Source organism: Drosophila albomicans, chromosome 2L (genome assembly GCF_009650485.2).
Source record: "Drosophila albomicans strain 15112-1751.03 chromosome 2L, ASM965048v2, whole genome shotgun sequence".
Lineage (NCBI taxonomy): Eukaryota > Metazoa > Arthropoda > Insecta > Diptera > Drosophilidae > Drosophila > Drosophila albomicans.
The window spans coordinates 18924268-18939823 of record NC_047628.2 but is presented as its reverse complement, the minus strand read 5'-3'; the positions used below and the strand labels follow the sequence as shown (position 1 = coordinate 18939823).

Below are 15556 nucleotides of genomic sequence, written 5' to 3'. Positions count from 1 at the left end.
AAAAAAGGGCAAAAGTAAATACACTCGAATAATCGAACATAAGCCAATAATACGAAAGAAGAGAATAAATAAATAAAGCCAAGGCAAACGTTGTTGGAATACTTATTGTTCATAGATGAAGCTATATATGCAAATAAATGTGTTCAACGTGCAGATTAAAGCTTTAGGAGCAGCTTATGCTTTGCGCCACTGACTTAAATCTAAATAAATATAGTCCAGACATGGACACACTCAGACCACTTTTGGTGTGTGTGTGTATTCCTATAGATTCCCATTGTACTGGCGCTGGCAATCAACAGTGTGCTGGACACAATTGTCCTTGCGATTTGCTACCAAATAGAAAGCATAAGAGCGAAAAACAAACATGAATGAGAGTGCTAAATTTAATGATACCCTGCACAAGAAGGAGATATATTCTGTTGATGATGAAGAAGCAGAAATTACCAGTACAAAAACTATTGTCGAGTGAGCTAGACTGTGAGATACCAGCTACCCATTTTAAATAAAACCATATTCTATAGATATACTAAAAAATATACTAAAAAATGCTAAAATATACCGAAATATATATTTGGAATATCTGTAGAGTATTACACACAAAATATACCAAAGACTATATTTGGTATTTTGATAGAGTACTACATTCGAAATATACCATAGAGGTCAAAATATATCAGTTTGTCAGCCAAAGCAAATAAGACCCGATTGGAGTTGACGTTTTTTTTCGAACAAAATAATTTCAGTAATAACTTTTACAGTTTTCGTCTGATCGCAGCCAAATCATAAATACTGTTGTTGTTATTGCCTATATCAAATTTTTAAATAAAGCTTCCTATTCGATTTTTTTCTTTAAAACAAATTTTTAAATGTAATAAGTTCTGTCGATAAAAAATATATTTCTAGCTCTTAGTCTACGAGATCTAAGCAGATGAACACACTTACAGAGGGACAGACAGACAGCCAGATAGACAGATGGACACACGAAAATAGCTTAAACAAAGATTTAGCTTCGTCGATGATGTAAAAATGATGAAAGCGGAAATTGAATTAAAGAAAATGTTGCAACTAAATACCCCATTTCTAATACATGGTATTGAGAGTTTGAAAAAAAAAAAACTAAAAATAGTTAAATGACATGAAAGGCCAATGCCCAACACAAAAGTGCAACGAGGTCGGAGCACACAGCAAACTTTGCGGTTAAAACTAAAGTGGCCTGTTAGGCTTTCACAAAAGTGTCCAAAAACTTTCCCATAGAAAGAATGCAGCTCATCTGCATTTGGCTACAATTTTGCAGTGTGGTCTTTTCTCTTTCACTCTTTCACTCGATGTTTTTTTTTTTTTTTTTTGTTTTGTTTTCGTTTTAATATTTCAACACATTTTTGCATTGCAGTGGAGAACTATGGTTGATCTGCATATATACACAGTACGTTGGAGCAGTAGAAAGTCTGATGCTCAACGTGTCTCTTTGTGGTAATTTATGCACGTTGTTTGCGTACTCTTGACTTTTTCGGGCATTTTCGGGCTTACAGAATAAATAAAAGATGTCACAAAATGCTTTGACATGCTCGTTACTCGTTACAAATACACTATATATAGTATATATATGTGCAGTACAATTATTCAGCTGGTCGTATTTGCACTTTTCAGTTTTGGGTTTGGAAGTTGACGAATGTAGATCAACAAGATTTGATTTGAGTTGGTTTTGCTCCAATTTACGAAAATACAACTGGGAAAAATACTGGAAAAGATTTTTAAGTGTTAGTTAAATTTTTAATTGAAATAAATATACGAGGAAAATTGTATAAAGATAACATTTGTATAAACTTAAATAAATTTAAAAAAAAAGTATTTTTGATAATTATATTGATATTTGAAAACTGGTTTAATCTTTGCATGTGATGAGTCTTTGGCTAAATATTTTTAATATATAATATTTTGTATTTTTTCTTGAAAATTTATGAACATTTCTCATTTTTCTGAAAAGGCCTGAAGAGGTGCTTGAATATTGAGCTGAAATTGGCAAATTTTTGGCTAGACGAATGAATGATAGCAAAACGAAATCGAGAAAGAGTTGAATGGGTTTATTTTCATTGCGAATGATTCACGTTTTTCGGTTAGCACCGCATCAGCTTAACAACAAATTGGCAGTTGAACTTAATTGAATATTCAAATGCGCTTGTATTCAATTAATCTGAATGAATACAGCTAACTCATTCGCGACGACTGTTCTGAAATTTTAAACTACGTTTAAAGCATTTCAATGCTAATTACAAAATGCATATTTACCAGCATATTTGTGTTGAATCATTTAAAAAATAATTACTCTAATTGAAAGTGTTGCGGTCGCCTTTTTGCTTTTGGCATGTCACTTTATTGGGAAAAAAATAACACATAAAAAATACATTCCGTATGTGCATAATTTACATACATTATTAACATAAAATATTTACTAAGGGTTTATTCGTGTAGGTTTGTGTATACAATCTGTCTATAATCAAATTTGTTTGCACGTTTGCTTAAAACGGAATTGATACATATACACGATTTATCAATTGAATCTGTTATGAAGCTGATAAAACAATATGATTACAATTTAATATGGAATGCATAAAGTACGTTGAGAGGTGCTTGAACTCATTTCAAAATAAGCTGCGTTCATTGACACAGTCTTTGTAATTAAATTTGCTTTAAATTTGGCTTCTAAAGTGAATGTATATTTTATACCCGCTACCTATAAGGTAGAACAGTATTATGAGCAGTCAATATATGTGATTTCTGAAAATTTAGATGCGATCAGATAAAAATTCTAAAAGGTAATTAAAAAATGCTTTTGTTTAAAAAGAAAGTCCTACTTACTACGGGTCTTCGTGGCTTTGGCTAGCAATGTGGTATATTTTGTGATCTATGGTATATTTTGAATGTAAGACAATATCAATATACCAAATATATTATTCGGTATAATTTAGTATTTTGTACTCTATGATATGTTTTAAATGTATGTATCAATATATTCTTCGGGATGTTTCAGTATTTTTGCGGTATATTAATATGGTATATTCTGTGGAATAATACCGCACTGTTTAGCTTTTTTTCAAATGGGAAGCGGATATTTAACAGTCAAGCACACATGACTGCAGCTTTCTTATTTGTTTTTATTTATTTTAAATGTTGACATACAAACCGAATATTATATTATATGTTCATATATATTCTCATTGTTATTGAGTCTTTAGTTCTCAAGGACTTTTCAAATACTCATTGCATGCCTTGGATACAATTTTCCATTTAGTTAGTCTAACGTTGAGCTTGCCAGCACTTGAGTAGCTAAATAAAAAGCATTCAAGTAAGATTTACTTAAGCCTTAGATTTATTTTCCCAGCCAATAAAAGGAGTAACAGTATTTCCTCTGTTTTCCTTGAAGCCTGTTTTATTGTGCAATTTACTTTTGCATTCAACTATTGTGTATTATTCAAGCTTTGCATACAATTTAAAAAATATTCGCATATAAAAAACTACTTCGCAAAACAATGAAACACAGTCAGCTTTTGTTGCCATAAAACGTTTATCGACCATATTGGTCAAGTGGCAGGACAGCAATAAATCAATGAATGCCTGAAGCCGTATATAAATGTAGACTCGATTATGAAATACTTTGGAAAATATGTGCAACTTTTACAATTGTGAAAAAAACTTGTTCAATTAAAGTCAAGAGAGATGTTCTGACGCTGTATTGTTCAATTAAAGTCAAGAGAGATGTTCTGACGCTGTAAGGCATTGATTGAATTTTTCGTATTTCGTATGAACTTAATATTTGTTTTTTGACTCAATCAATAAACCAAAATAAAAATCATGGGAAGTAAGCTTTAAAAAATAATTAATTGTTAGTACAATTTTGTAGCAAATAATTAACCACTTTAATTAGCCGTAGACACCAAAGAAATACGGTTTTAAACGAAAGCAATGCCAAAGGTTTGACCCATAATATGCAACGTAATCTTTTGCACAGTCAAAGAAAAATTATGTGTAAAGGCCATGGCAAGCGTCTAATTAGAAAGCCACTCTTATCCCGGCAGTGGCTAAAAATAGAAAAGCACCGAAATGAAAAAAAAATGAAGAAGAAAAACAAAGGACCACGCCTCTTTGAGCTGGTCCCACAAAATGAATATCCTTCGTTCCGAGTCTGTCGCTCATCGTGCGCGGCAATCGCCATCGCCATCGCCGTCTCCGTCAACAAACGGAAATGGCATTAATGCTTAAGCTAAGCGCACTCTGCCATTATAATTAAATACGCCGGCGTCGTCGTCTGGTCTAGCAGAAGGAGAAAGAAAACCAGAGAGAGAGAAAGAAGAGAGAGCGAGAGAGAGAGAGAGTGAGATTGTAATCCACATGTACTGCACACTGCAAATAATTAGCATGGCTCGACATCTGAGAGAACGAGAAAGAGTAATTAAGGTAACTCAGCTTTTTGCCCCGTCCTGTCTTCTGCCAGCGGAAATTAAAGTTTAATGCCCCAACGCGTTCACTATTTTGTTTCTAAAGGATGAGATTTGCCTTTGTTATCTTTTGCTCTTCTCTCGAAAACAAAAGTGAAAAGTGAAAACGAATTGCAAGTGCATGTCAAAAGTTGTGTGTACAAATTAGCAACTCAATGGTGCTGCAAGTTTTTAATTACGTTTGATGCAGTAGCAAAAAGTGCAACAGATATTTTCAGTTCAGGGAATGCAATACATAACAATTTAAATGAATTCAGTTTGCTAATTGAATTAACCTAAATAAACTTGTTACAATTCGTTGATAGATTACCCAACCCAATCAATCAAGTGGAATTTCAATAAACAATCTCAATTTATAATTGCTCCAATTCCAATTGTTAGCTATTAAAGTAAGCTCGTAGATAAAAACAAAAATGCGTCATAGAATTTCGAGAGTTTAAACTTTTGAATTCTTTGTGAACTTTATGGATGGATGGCAATTTTTCTCTCAATATTGTGGTAAAAAAATTCTTTTTAAATATTCAGCGACTTCTCATACTTTTCGATGGAAATAAAAAGTCAATAAATGCGTGGTTTGCGCCATTGATTCACAAGTTTTATTTTTATTGCAATAAATTATTGTTGTTGTATAAGTGTCTATATATGAGTTTATATTTTTGTGCTCGATGACCTTCAGTGTCGAGAGTTCTGCTGTGTTACCAATTATATTTCATTGTCACTCGATGCAATAACTAACTAACTAATATTGATTTAGGTCTCAATTGAATTTAGCTTATCTTGCACAACGGATAAAGAGAACACACTCTATATACTTGTATATGATTTTCTTTATTTATGTGTTGGTTGCTTCAGTTATTGGTCGTAAAAAAACGGTTTGATTACACTTAACAGGTTTTGTACATAAGATACACACGCACACACATACACATATCGTATCAGGAGCACGACAAAGTTATAGTATTATATAAATACTAAATACAGTATTTGTTTCCTTTTCGCAGTATTTAAACGCTATTTGGCATTGGTATTAACTATATTAAAGTCTTTTCATTCCGATATGATAATATTTAATAAGTTGACACAACACTTAAAAATGTTCCCCGACAAAATGATATATTTCGTCACATTAGTCACACTGTTCGACGTTGGTTGGATGACTAAGAAGAAATCATCGCACTTTGATGCTCTGCACCTCCATCCAGATCATGACAGCTGCTATCGCCACATAGGCAGCCACAATGAGCAGCACTTGCAGCACGCTCGTCGTGAAGACTTGCACCACCAGTAGAATAGTGCCAAGGAGAAATACGCTGGCCAGAAAGATGATCATCAGTATCGTTGGCCAACTGCGAAACCAGGCATTGCGTTTATCCGGTGGCGGAACATAGATCGGTTTCAATGGACTGTATTTCTTGCGATATTGTGTTTCGTAGCCGCTGGTAAAATCGATCTCATCGTGGCCCGACGATGTGCCCGCCGCCATCTTCTCGTCTGTGTCCATGCCGTAACGCGTGCGTCTTTCAACTAATCGAGCAGCAGCGACAATTCTCAGGCAGTCGAAACAGTCAACAGTAAGTCAACAACAACAACAAAAACGATTCGAATCGACCAGTTTCTGTCGTCAGTGAGCAGTTTTTGTCTGCCTCATTATCACAAAGCACAAAGGTGTTAATTGGCAACAACAACTCAACAACTGTGTTGTGTGTTGAGTGTTGAGTGTGTGTGCTTTTCTGACTCAGATAAGATAAGTGAGAAGGCGAGAATACTTATAGCACATATTCTTCGTTTGAGTCTTTCAAAACTGCAACCTTATCAATTATGACTTCAATTATTTTGTGGCTCTCTCTCGTTGTTGGAATTTTCTGACCAGCCAGAAAAAAGTCTTACTGTATCACTGACAACTTTATATTTTGTATACAAAACTGTTGATTTTATGGGTTTTTTGTTGACTGTTGTCGTTAGCTTTCATCATGAATGAAATGCGTTTCAGTTTCCCGCGCTAAAAGTTTCTTTTTCTCCACTACAATTCATTTAAGTAAACATAAACAAAAATCTTTCTGACGCTGCTCTTTCTTATGCAGTATATTTGCAGATTGCATTTTGAAGTCAAATACCACAATATGCAGATGACTCATATAAGCTGGAGAAACATATTTTGATGGGTAAGCGATTTGCTTTTGAGACAATTAATTTTGTATTCCAACAATTTCAATTATCAATTACTCTAAATTCATTTCATTCATTTAGTTATTTTGTGTAATGTACAAAATGCTTTAACATAAACCCATACTTCGAGACTTATGAATTTTAAAGAGTATTTTTTAGTCGCTTTCCCTTGCAACTTATTCTTCTTTGCCCACATAAACCGATCAAATTTAAAGGCCGCATTTACAAACACATAAATAGTTAAACAAATGCCTTTTCTGTTTACATTGTAACAATATTTGCTGTTGATATTTACTATCGTATTTTTAATGGTTAAATTTCTAACGAATACAAATATGTTAAATATGTTTATGTATTGATTTAAACTACAAGCAAACACTGTATAATTGTTAGATAATAAAACATGTCACAGTGCCGGCAACTGGTGTTTTTCGGTAAATTTCTCATGCCGAAAGTGTCAAATGACCCCCAGCAAATTATATTCAAATTTATAATTAGCTTAATATATATGCGAAATGTAAATAATGTTGAAAATGGAGAGTGGAAATCAGAATACCCTGGAGAATAAATTGGATAAATAGATCTCTTTTTTGGTTGAGTAATGAAACAATTATATTTCTTCTCATTTATGAAACAGTTGTGAAATTTTTAAACTATTTTGTCATCATAAATTAATACCTTATCAGATCATAAAGCAGAGTTAAAGTCATCTGCATATGATATGGAATTTTACACTTAGTTCATGTTACATTATTCCGCTTTAAATCGTAATACTCACACATTGAAAATACTCAAAGAGTAAAAATGTATTTTGCTGATGCTTGGAATTAAATTAAATTGCATAATTTCAAATAAATAGAATTACAATTAAGCTAATAACAAAAGTGCTGCTTTTACATATGTTACAATATATTTACGTTTTACAATAATTAGATATTTAAATGGTCTCAAGCACTTAAATAAGTTTGGTTTGACAACTTTGTTGGTTGTACATACAAATTCAGAAAATATATTCCTGGGAGGCCAATGGTTTCTTAGAATAACAAATGCTGACTTCAGCATAATGTTTCGTTGCTGTCTTTGGTCAGCTACGCTTTTGTTTTCTGGGATCAGTTTGCTCATTGTCATTAGGCTAACAACAACGTCGAGTCGCGGATTTTGATTCTTCAAAATGTCTAATCGGTAAATCAAATCAAATTTGTTGTGTGTAAATAGTCAACTAAATGCGCATTTACTTTAGGGAAAGTAGAGAAGTGCTGTGGGATGATCATAGCATTCCAGAGACAGTGATCGACGTTCCTCAATTCGAAGAGGAAATGCAGTTACCCGAGGAGAGGCAATTTTTGGCTGCTTGCAGGCCAGCTAATCCAATGGTAAATTGGACTCGATTGGGAATTCTGTTGTGTGTTGTGTATAATTTATTTATTGTTTTTATTTTATTGGGCACTTACATTTACTCTAAGCTGGCAAACTAAACTCAATGCTATTCTTTATTTTAAGTGGCTTAAGTGAAAAGAAATTTATTATTATTTATAAGAAAAAGCATCAATTGTGAAACTCAAATGCTATCAAGATATATTTTAAATTTAAAACTTCTTATCATAAACAACTATTTTATATTATAAGCAAATTTTTGATGAAGATTGCATGAATAACATATATATTTGAACTTTAAAATGCTTCAACAATATTAAATATAACATGCACTAAAGCAAATGAAACTCTTTTACATTTGACAAATAAAAAGCTTTGACAGCAATTTTGTAAAGTATGATAACAATTTGTGTGCATTTGGGATATTGCAGTCATAAGTTAAAGTTGACGGTATAATTGGCTTAAACGGCTGACGTTGCTCACTATATACATATATACTATATATATTCGGATTGCTGACACTACGACATAGTATTAGAAGAAGCAGCAGTTTGCTTACAAATCGACAGTCCCTAAACGCATTTCAACTTTGCCCTCGTTGCAAGAGTATCTGCAGTGAGTGCTGCCAAACAATTTAAGTTGTTACCAAAGTCATCAGCATTCTAGCTGCGGCTACCACTGAGTTAAAAACTTGCCCCTGTTGCAGTTTCTGCTTGCCGCCATTCCCTCTGGTCCGTCTTCCTTCTCTCCCTCGGTTTTTTTTTGCGCTTTGTGACAAAGTTTTTGTTGCCACTGCGCATTTGCATAAGAGCAAAAGATGTTGGGGCAGATAGAGACGGAAACAGACATGAGTTGCAGCTATAGCTACAGCTTCAGCGTCAGCTTTAAGTAGTTGTTTGCCTTTGATGTTGTTGAGCAATTAGCCAAATCTCGAGAATTGCTGACAGTCAATTCAATTTGTTGCCAGCGGCTGCTGGCTTTTCCATGTTGGTCAAAAGCATAATGTGTGGCCCCACAGCAACCAAACACACACATACATTAAACGCAGTGCAGCTCTCTGCTTATGAATTACGAGGAGAGAGGTCCTTTAGCCTTGTATGTAAGTGCAACTAACCAGAATTCTCGTGGCTGGGCAACTTGGCCGTCGTATTTCATGGTGGTCCTGTCATAGTCGAGGCCTGAACTCTGCCATTATTTCTAGAGCCACAATTCACGTAGCACTTTTGGTCGCGACCCTCAAACAAAAGTTGTGCTGCATCTCGCACATTTCAATTGTTTTAGCCCCAGTGCCCTGGACATGCTCTTATCTAGGCATAAATTTGTTTAGACGCCACGGCTTAAAGCACGCCTACCTTTACACCTAGCAAAAGCTCATTATTCAAATGTAAGCCAGCGCTTTAAAAAAAAAAAAAAAATAAAATCAAAAATAAGTAAAAAACGAGAGAAAAAATCAAAATTCATGAGGCAATGTGCGAGAATTATAGCAAGTTGCTGCTTGACGGTTTTAAGGACGCCAAAGCTGGCCCCAGAATGCGTTTGTTGTTGCAAACTTTTTCCATCAAAAGTTTCGGTTTTCGATACGCTTACTGGTGGCAGCAGCAGCAGCACCATCAGCAGCAGCATCAGCATCGCCAGCCGCAACAAAAGCAGCAGCAGCGGCGTCGGCTTCTTCTTCCAAAGTGCCACTTCCGCTTTGCGTCAGCGAACACGGCGACGGCACAAAAGTGTGACTGAAGTGGTTGGTTTCAACCAAACCCCTCTGGTAGCTAGTCGCCTCTGGTTGCTGCTTCGGTAACACATACACACACAGGTGTTAATTAACTGGGGGACCGACAATCTGCACTAAATTTTAAATTGCAAGCCAACCAAATTAATGAGACTTGCATTTCTTATGGGTGGGTAGTGAAGTGGGTGATGCCTTTTCTTTAGGTTGTTCTCTTTTTGGGTGCAAAAAGTTAAAACTGAGTTTCTACAAAGTTTTGGGCAACATTTTCTTTGATTGATTTAATTGAAATAAAAATTTATTGTAAAAAGTAGACTGGATTTCGGGTTATCAAATTAATCAACTCCTGCTGTGGTTTATTTACATTTTAATTGGGAACAAGTATAATAAGCATTGACATTAAGGCACATTTTAAATAAAAAATGGAAATTTTATTTCTTTCGCTTCTGACCCGCAGTAAACTGAGTAAATGTATTTTCATTTCAACCACGCATTTTGTGTAAATATTTTTGCAATGAGAGTCTGATTATTTGAAGAAAACTGCCAGTGTATATAATATATTTTCTTGATAAGCAACTTGGCATTCTATTTATGAGCTTCGATAACAAAGATAGTCAGCGAAACTAACGAGAGATAATGTTTTTAGTTTATTGTCGTTTTAAATTAAAACATGTTTAATACAAATACTTATAAACCAATTCTGTAATCAATATTCAGTACAATCGCAATTAAGTTCTTTAATTAAAGAGCACCTCTCGCTGTTTTAATCGCGCTTATAATTCGATTTTAGCTAAGCACAAAAATGTGAAATATTCACCTGAAAAATGCCAAAGTTCCAACCACACAAATTCCGACCACTTCTCAAACCCTTTAGAGTAGTTTTGTAATGTTAATTAAAATTATGTTGAAATATTTATATCGAGTATGGCAGACAAATAGTTAATATATGCATCATTCAAACTATTTAGAGAGAAAAAAATACTTGTTGCTGGTTGTTGCTGCATGTGGAAATTAATTGAATTGTGCAAGAAACTATGGAGCAAGTGCAACAAACTACTCGTATTTCCATCAACATTAAAACCAATTAATAAATAATGAGCAAAAGCTGTTCGCTTAGTCGCAAACTTGTTGTTCTTAATGCTGTTGTGTATGGCAGGATACTCGATGTCCTTTACATCTGCAACGGGGATAGACCACCAACGTTGCTGTCCGAGAATGAAATTAGTTACGGTGTCACATAATGATACTTGGCAACGACGGCATCCTGTCATCCTCACAAATGTGTATGTGAACATGTGTATGCGTGTGCGTGCCTGTGTGTGTGTGTGTCAGTGAGTGACTAAGTGTAAGTATGCTTGATCAATCATCATTAGTTGATGCTATCATCATGCTACAACTGACACTTGGCCCAATTGATTTAGGGGCCTAGATTGCAGCTCAATTGCTGAACCGGTTAACGGTTTAGCGTCTCTCTCTCTCCCTTGCTATCTGTCTCTTTCTCTATGAGAGCTTGGCAAATTACTACAGTTAAGTGAAGTCCATCCTCTTGGCTAGCCAACCTAATAAACTGTTCAGCATCAGGCTTGGGTTTCAAGTGATTTTGCTAGACTTTGTCGATTTGAAGTCAGAGGCAGACAAGCATATATATTATTTATATAAATGTATCTAACTGTTTGAATATTATGAGCAATTTGTCTGCTGTTTGCATACAATAATTAAGCTAGCACCAAATAATCTCAATAAAATATCATTTAAATAAAATTGGGTTTGATTCAATTGCATAATAAATGCATAAATCATTATTTAAATTAAAAGGCTGTTTACTTCTCGTTTGCAACCATAAATAACAATTCAAGAAATTACTTAAGCTAATGTAATTATTTATTAGTATGGTGAAAACTAAATAAATATTTTCATTAAATAGTTTGTTGACTTTTAATATCACAAGTGATTATTCAACAAAGTGCAATATAGTATGCGATGTATAAAAAAAATGTTATTTTTAATAGTTTTTATAATTTATTTAAAATGCTCTCAATCTGTTTTCTGCCAAATATTCATTTAACGCAATTAACATTGAAGAAAATCCGCTTAGGCAACACTTGTGTTTATTTATGCGGTATTTTGCAATACATTTAAAACATTTGTCAATAACAGACTGCTGATTTTATTAAATATGCAAATTAAATGTTGTCTAATTGCATGAGTAGTACTTAAACGGTATTTAAATGGATTTTGACAGTTAATTTTCAGTGGCAAAAAATTGCTGAAATTTTATATAATTAAACCGAAAATTAAAATATGATCTGACTAAAGAATTTGGGTCAAAAATGATTTGGAAAGAGGGGAGCGACAAACAAATTGATGCAAAAATAAGTGCAAGTAATGGAATTTAATTAAAAGCATGCATAAATTATGTTGCATAATGGCTGCTACAAATGCCACACATTCACACTATACACACACACACACACTCAGGTTAATATACAAGCACACACATAGCAATGGGCATAATTATTGTCAAATATGTAATTCCGTGCGCCGAAAAGTATGCAATGGTTTGTGTCTGCGCCACTTGCAATTGTCGTTCTCCTCGTTGTTGGTGTCGCCACCGCCATCGCCGCTGTTTGCGCCCTGAGTACGTCGACGTGCTCGTCCTTCGTCTGTAGTATTATTAATGCAATTGCACTGGCAACACTTCGAAACCACAATCATTTCCCGCCCCACAAACACTGAACATGCATCGCGTTGAATTGCAGTCGACGTTCAGAAAACGCTTTCGCATGTGAGTTGCTGATTACCAACTAAAAAACTTTACTACTTTTACAACATTTGATTTTAGTTTTACAATTTTCTTTTAATTTATTTTAATTCCTTTTATGTTATATGTACTATAACATAACATATAATACTATAATATATAGTATTATTATTCCATTATAATTGATTTTATTTTAATTTAAATTTTTAAAATTTTTTTTTTAGTGGTATTATTTTTTATTTTATTTTATTTTGATTTGATTTATTTTTATTACACTTAATTTTATTTTTTGTTAGTTTCAAATTAATTTATTAATTTTTTTTATTTCAAATAATTTTTTTTTTCATATTATTTTATTAAATTTTTTATTTTATATTTGTGTTTTATTAAAATATCAAAATTTGTTTTTAGTTTTAATATTTTTTTTTTATAAATGTATTTTATTTTTGTTTTTTTATTTAATAATTTAATTATTTAGTTATTTAGGTTGTTAATGATCACATATGTTCAAATTTGGATAATTTTTTTAACTTTACTAAAATATAATTGAATACCTTCTTAGAAAATAATTTTATAACTTTATGAAAATAATTTAATTTATTAACATTAGCTTTTCACCACACTTTCGTGTAGAATTTGTTTCTGAGAACCGCTTTTAATTTGACATTGCAATAACAGTGAAATGGAGTTTGCATTTTGGTTTTGAGCATGAGATGGGTGTGTCACTGTTTCAATTCACATTCTTGTAATTCACACGCATGCTCATGATTTGCAATGCACCCACACACAGACACACACACACTAGCACAGAAATATTCGTGCGTACTTAACAATGTTGCTTTTGGATACGTCGTTGTTGTTGTTCTTGTCCCCTCAACAGCTTCCGCTCGTCGTTTGTTTAAAGCAGTTTGCACATTGTTGTCACTGCTGCTGCTGCTGTTGGTGGTGCAACTGCTGCTGCTGCTGCTGTAATGATTGCTCTTGTTGTTGTGGTTGCTGTTGTTGTTATTGTTGCTGCCTGGCTGACTCGTAGACTGGCAGACTGGCAGCCGTTACCATAATAAGGGCATTGTTTATGTTGTTCCTGATGGCATTAATACCATTGTAATTTCAATATTTAGTCGACCACTTAATAATGTGCGGCTTACTAATGATTATTAATTATTGCGGAATGCTTGTTGTCATTTTGTTGCTGCTCTACTCTGTTTTGGCTCTGCACTCCATGCAATTGGTTTATTATCTATCTATGAGCATATAGATTGGTCGCACAAATGGTTAACCGCATATTAGATTCGAATTATACATACCAATGTGTCGCAGGTGATTCATTTTGGTCAACGATTACACAAATGTTTAACTGATTTATGAATCGGACATACTGTAAATTTTCACATTATCTATCAGTTTGAGTGTGTTGGCAGGATTTCCATAAAGTGATTTTCCATTTTGGTAATTAAGTGATGTGTATATTCGACTAATCATTATTGCAATTAAATGCAGCAAACAAGAAATATACGCAATAATCTCTGAATTGCAATAATGAGCTTACATACTATATATTTATTTTAAAAATGATAATCCAAAACATTTCAAATGTTTCATTTAATTAAACTGAAATGTGAATTCGATGCGATTTTATGACTTGTTGAATCTCGTTTGCAGTTCATTTAGTTCTGTAAAATGTCTTGAAATTTAAATGCCATTTCATCATATTAAGCACTCTATTACGAGATGCTTGATAAGTCCGCACAAAGCATTACCCGTGGCGAATTGAAGGCAATTAGGAGGAGTACGAGCAATTCGAGAATGTCCAGCAATTAAATGCCATTTATTATCTTGTGGCTGAAAACAAATGAATTATAGCTACTAATTAAATCAGCAAATTACAAGCACGCACATTACATAAATTTCAAATTAGATGCAGCGGCGAGCAACAAAATCCCTCAGGTATTATGCTCAGGTGAAATCTGTAAATTTTACTGAAAATTAATGCCAAGCCATTGGCACGTTCAAGCCAAGATGGAGAACGAAAAAATAAAAGGAAAAAAACGAAATGAAAATGGAGCACAGGCTAGAGACGACTTTTCCGGGCTAAGTAGCCGTAAATTGGCCAAGTTGAAAACGTGTGAAAAACGCTGACTAAGTCAGCTAAAGCCAGCCCAGCCAGCCAACAAAGTCATAGAAAAGCTGTGGTGATGAAGTAATTTTAGACTTCTGTTTTTTTTTTTTTTTTGGGCCAGTTGACAAGCATTGTTTGTTGACTGTGATTTTGACTAGTATTTGATGTAATTATTTTTTAGTGATGCCTGCTGAAAATGTCAAAATAACTTGACTGTATTCAGTTGCTTTTTTTTGTGGTAACTTGCGGTGACAGCAGCTCACTTGACTGCTGTCAGTACTTGATGTCTATAACAATGAAAGTACTATATCAAATTCGCTAAAGTCAAAGTGCAAATCCAATGTCCCTCAGGGGTTGGGCAGCTATAAAGCTCAGTGCAGTGTGTAGTAAGCTTAGCTCAGCTCACATTTCACTCACTTTTGCTGGTGACTTAAAAAAAAAACAATTTATGCAGCATTTTCGCATATGCCAAACACTTGCCCACACACCCAAAGACACGCCCCAAAACCACACTCATGGCATAGTTGTTTTCGTTGTTGTTGTTGTTGTCAGCAGCCAGTGCAAAATACGCGTTAAATGCGCAAAGCGTGCGGCACGCGCTGAGATTGCCGAGCACCGAGCTCACTGAGCACTGATAGAATGAGTCTCGTCGTCGGGTCTTTTTTCGTGGGCCCCGTGTGAATATGTTGTCAAATTCTCATGAGGATTTTAGCTTTTCTTCATGTTGGCTGCCTGCTTTGTTTCTTTCCACTTATGACTACTGCTCTTGTTGCTGCTTTTGGCTGTTGCTCTTGCTGTTGCTGCTGCCTGTTGTTGGCGCTGAAAGCAGTCAGCTGCCAAGCATATTTCAAACTCCACTCGTAAGTGTGCTAAGTGGCTGCTTACAAATACATTTGCGTAACGTCTTTTCTCTTCTCTTG

The 15556-nt window shown here is 34.2% G+C and overlaps 2 protein-coding genes and 1 long non-coding RNA gene across 5 annotated transcripts in view; 2 read left to right on the top strand and 1 right to left on the bottom strand.

Moving 5' to 3' along the window:
* Positions 1–15556, top strand: part of LOC117565489 (ring canal kelch protein) — a 60647-nt gene that overhangs the window by 24720 nt on the left and 20371 nt on the right. The window contains exon 6 of one of the 3 annotated variants that reach the window (XR_004571883.2): positions 6586–6655. The exons of 1 other annotated variant lie outside the window; for it this stretch is intronic. Coding sequence is in view for 1 of the 2 variants with exons in the window: in XM_034244595.2 (XP_034100486.1) it covers positions 6575–6652 (78 nt within the window). In the remaining variant the exon portion in view is untranslated. Of the gene's footprint in view, positions 1–6574; positions 6656–15556 lie in introns of all 3 variants that reach the window. One more of the 3 variants, XM_034244595.2, reaches the window with a different exon arrangement.
* On the bottom strand, positions 5064–6049 carry LOC117565495 (uncharacterized). The gene has a single exon (XM_034244602.2). The coding sequence runs from the start codon at positions 5992–5994 to the stop codon at positions 5662–5664; it is 333 nt and encodes a 110-aa protein (XP_034100493.1). The 5' UTR covers positions 5995–6049; the 3' UTR covers positions 5064–5661.
* On the top strand, positions 7746–8420 carry LOC127565281 (uncharacterized). Its single transcript, XR_007954651.1, has 3 exons — positions 7746–7841; positions 7900–8032; positions 8123–8420. It is a non-coding gene; the product is annotated as an uncharacterized LOC127565281 (long non-coding RNA).

Coding starts and splice junctions, on each gene's coding strand:
- LOC117565495 (XM_034244602.2), bottom strand. CDS start 5,994: ATGGACACAGACGAGAAGATGGCGGCGGGCACATCGTCGGGCCACGAT.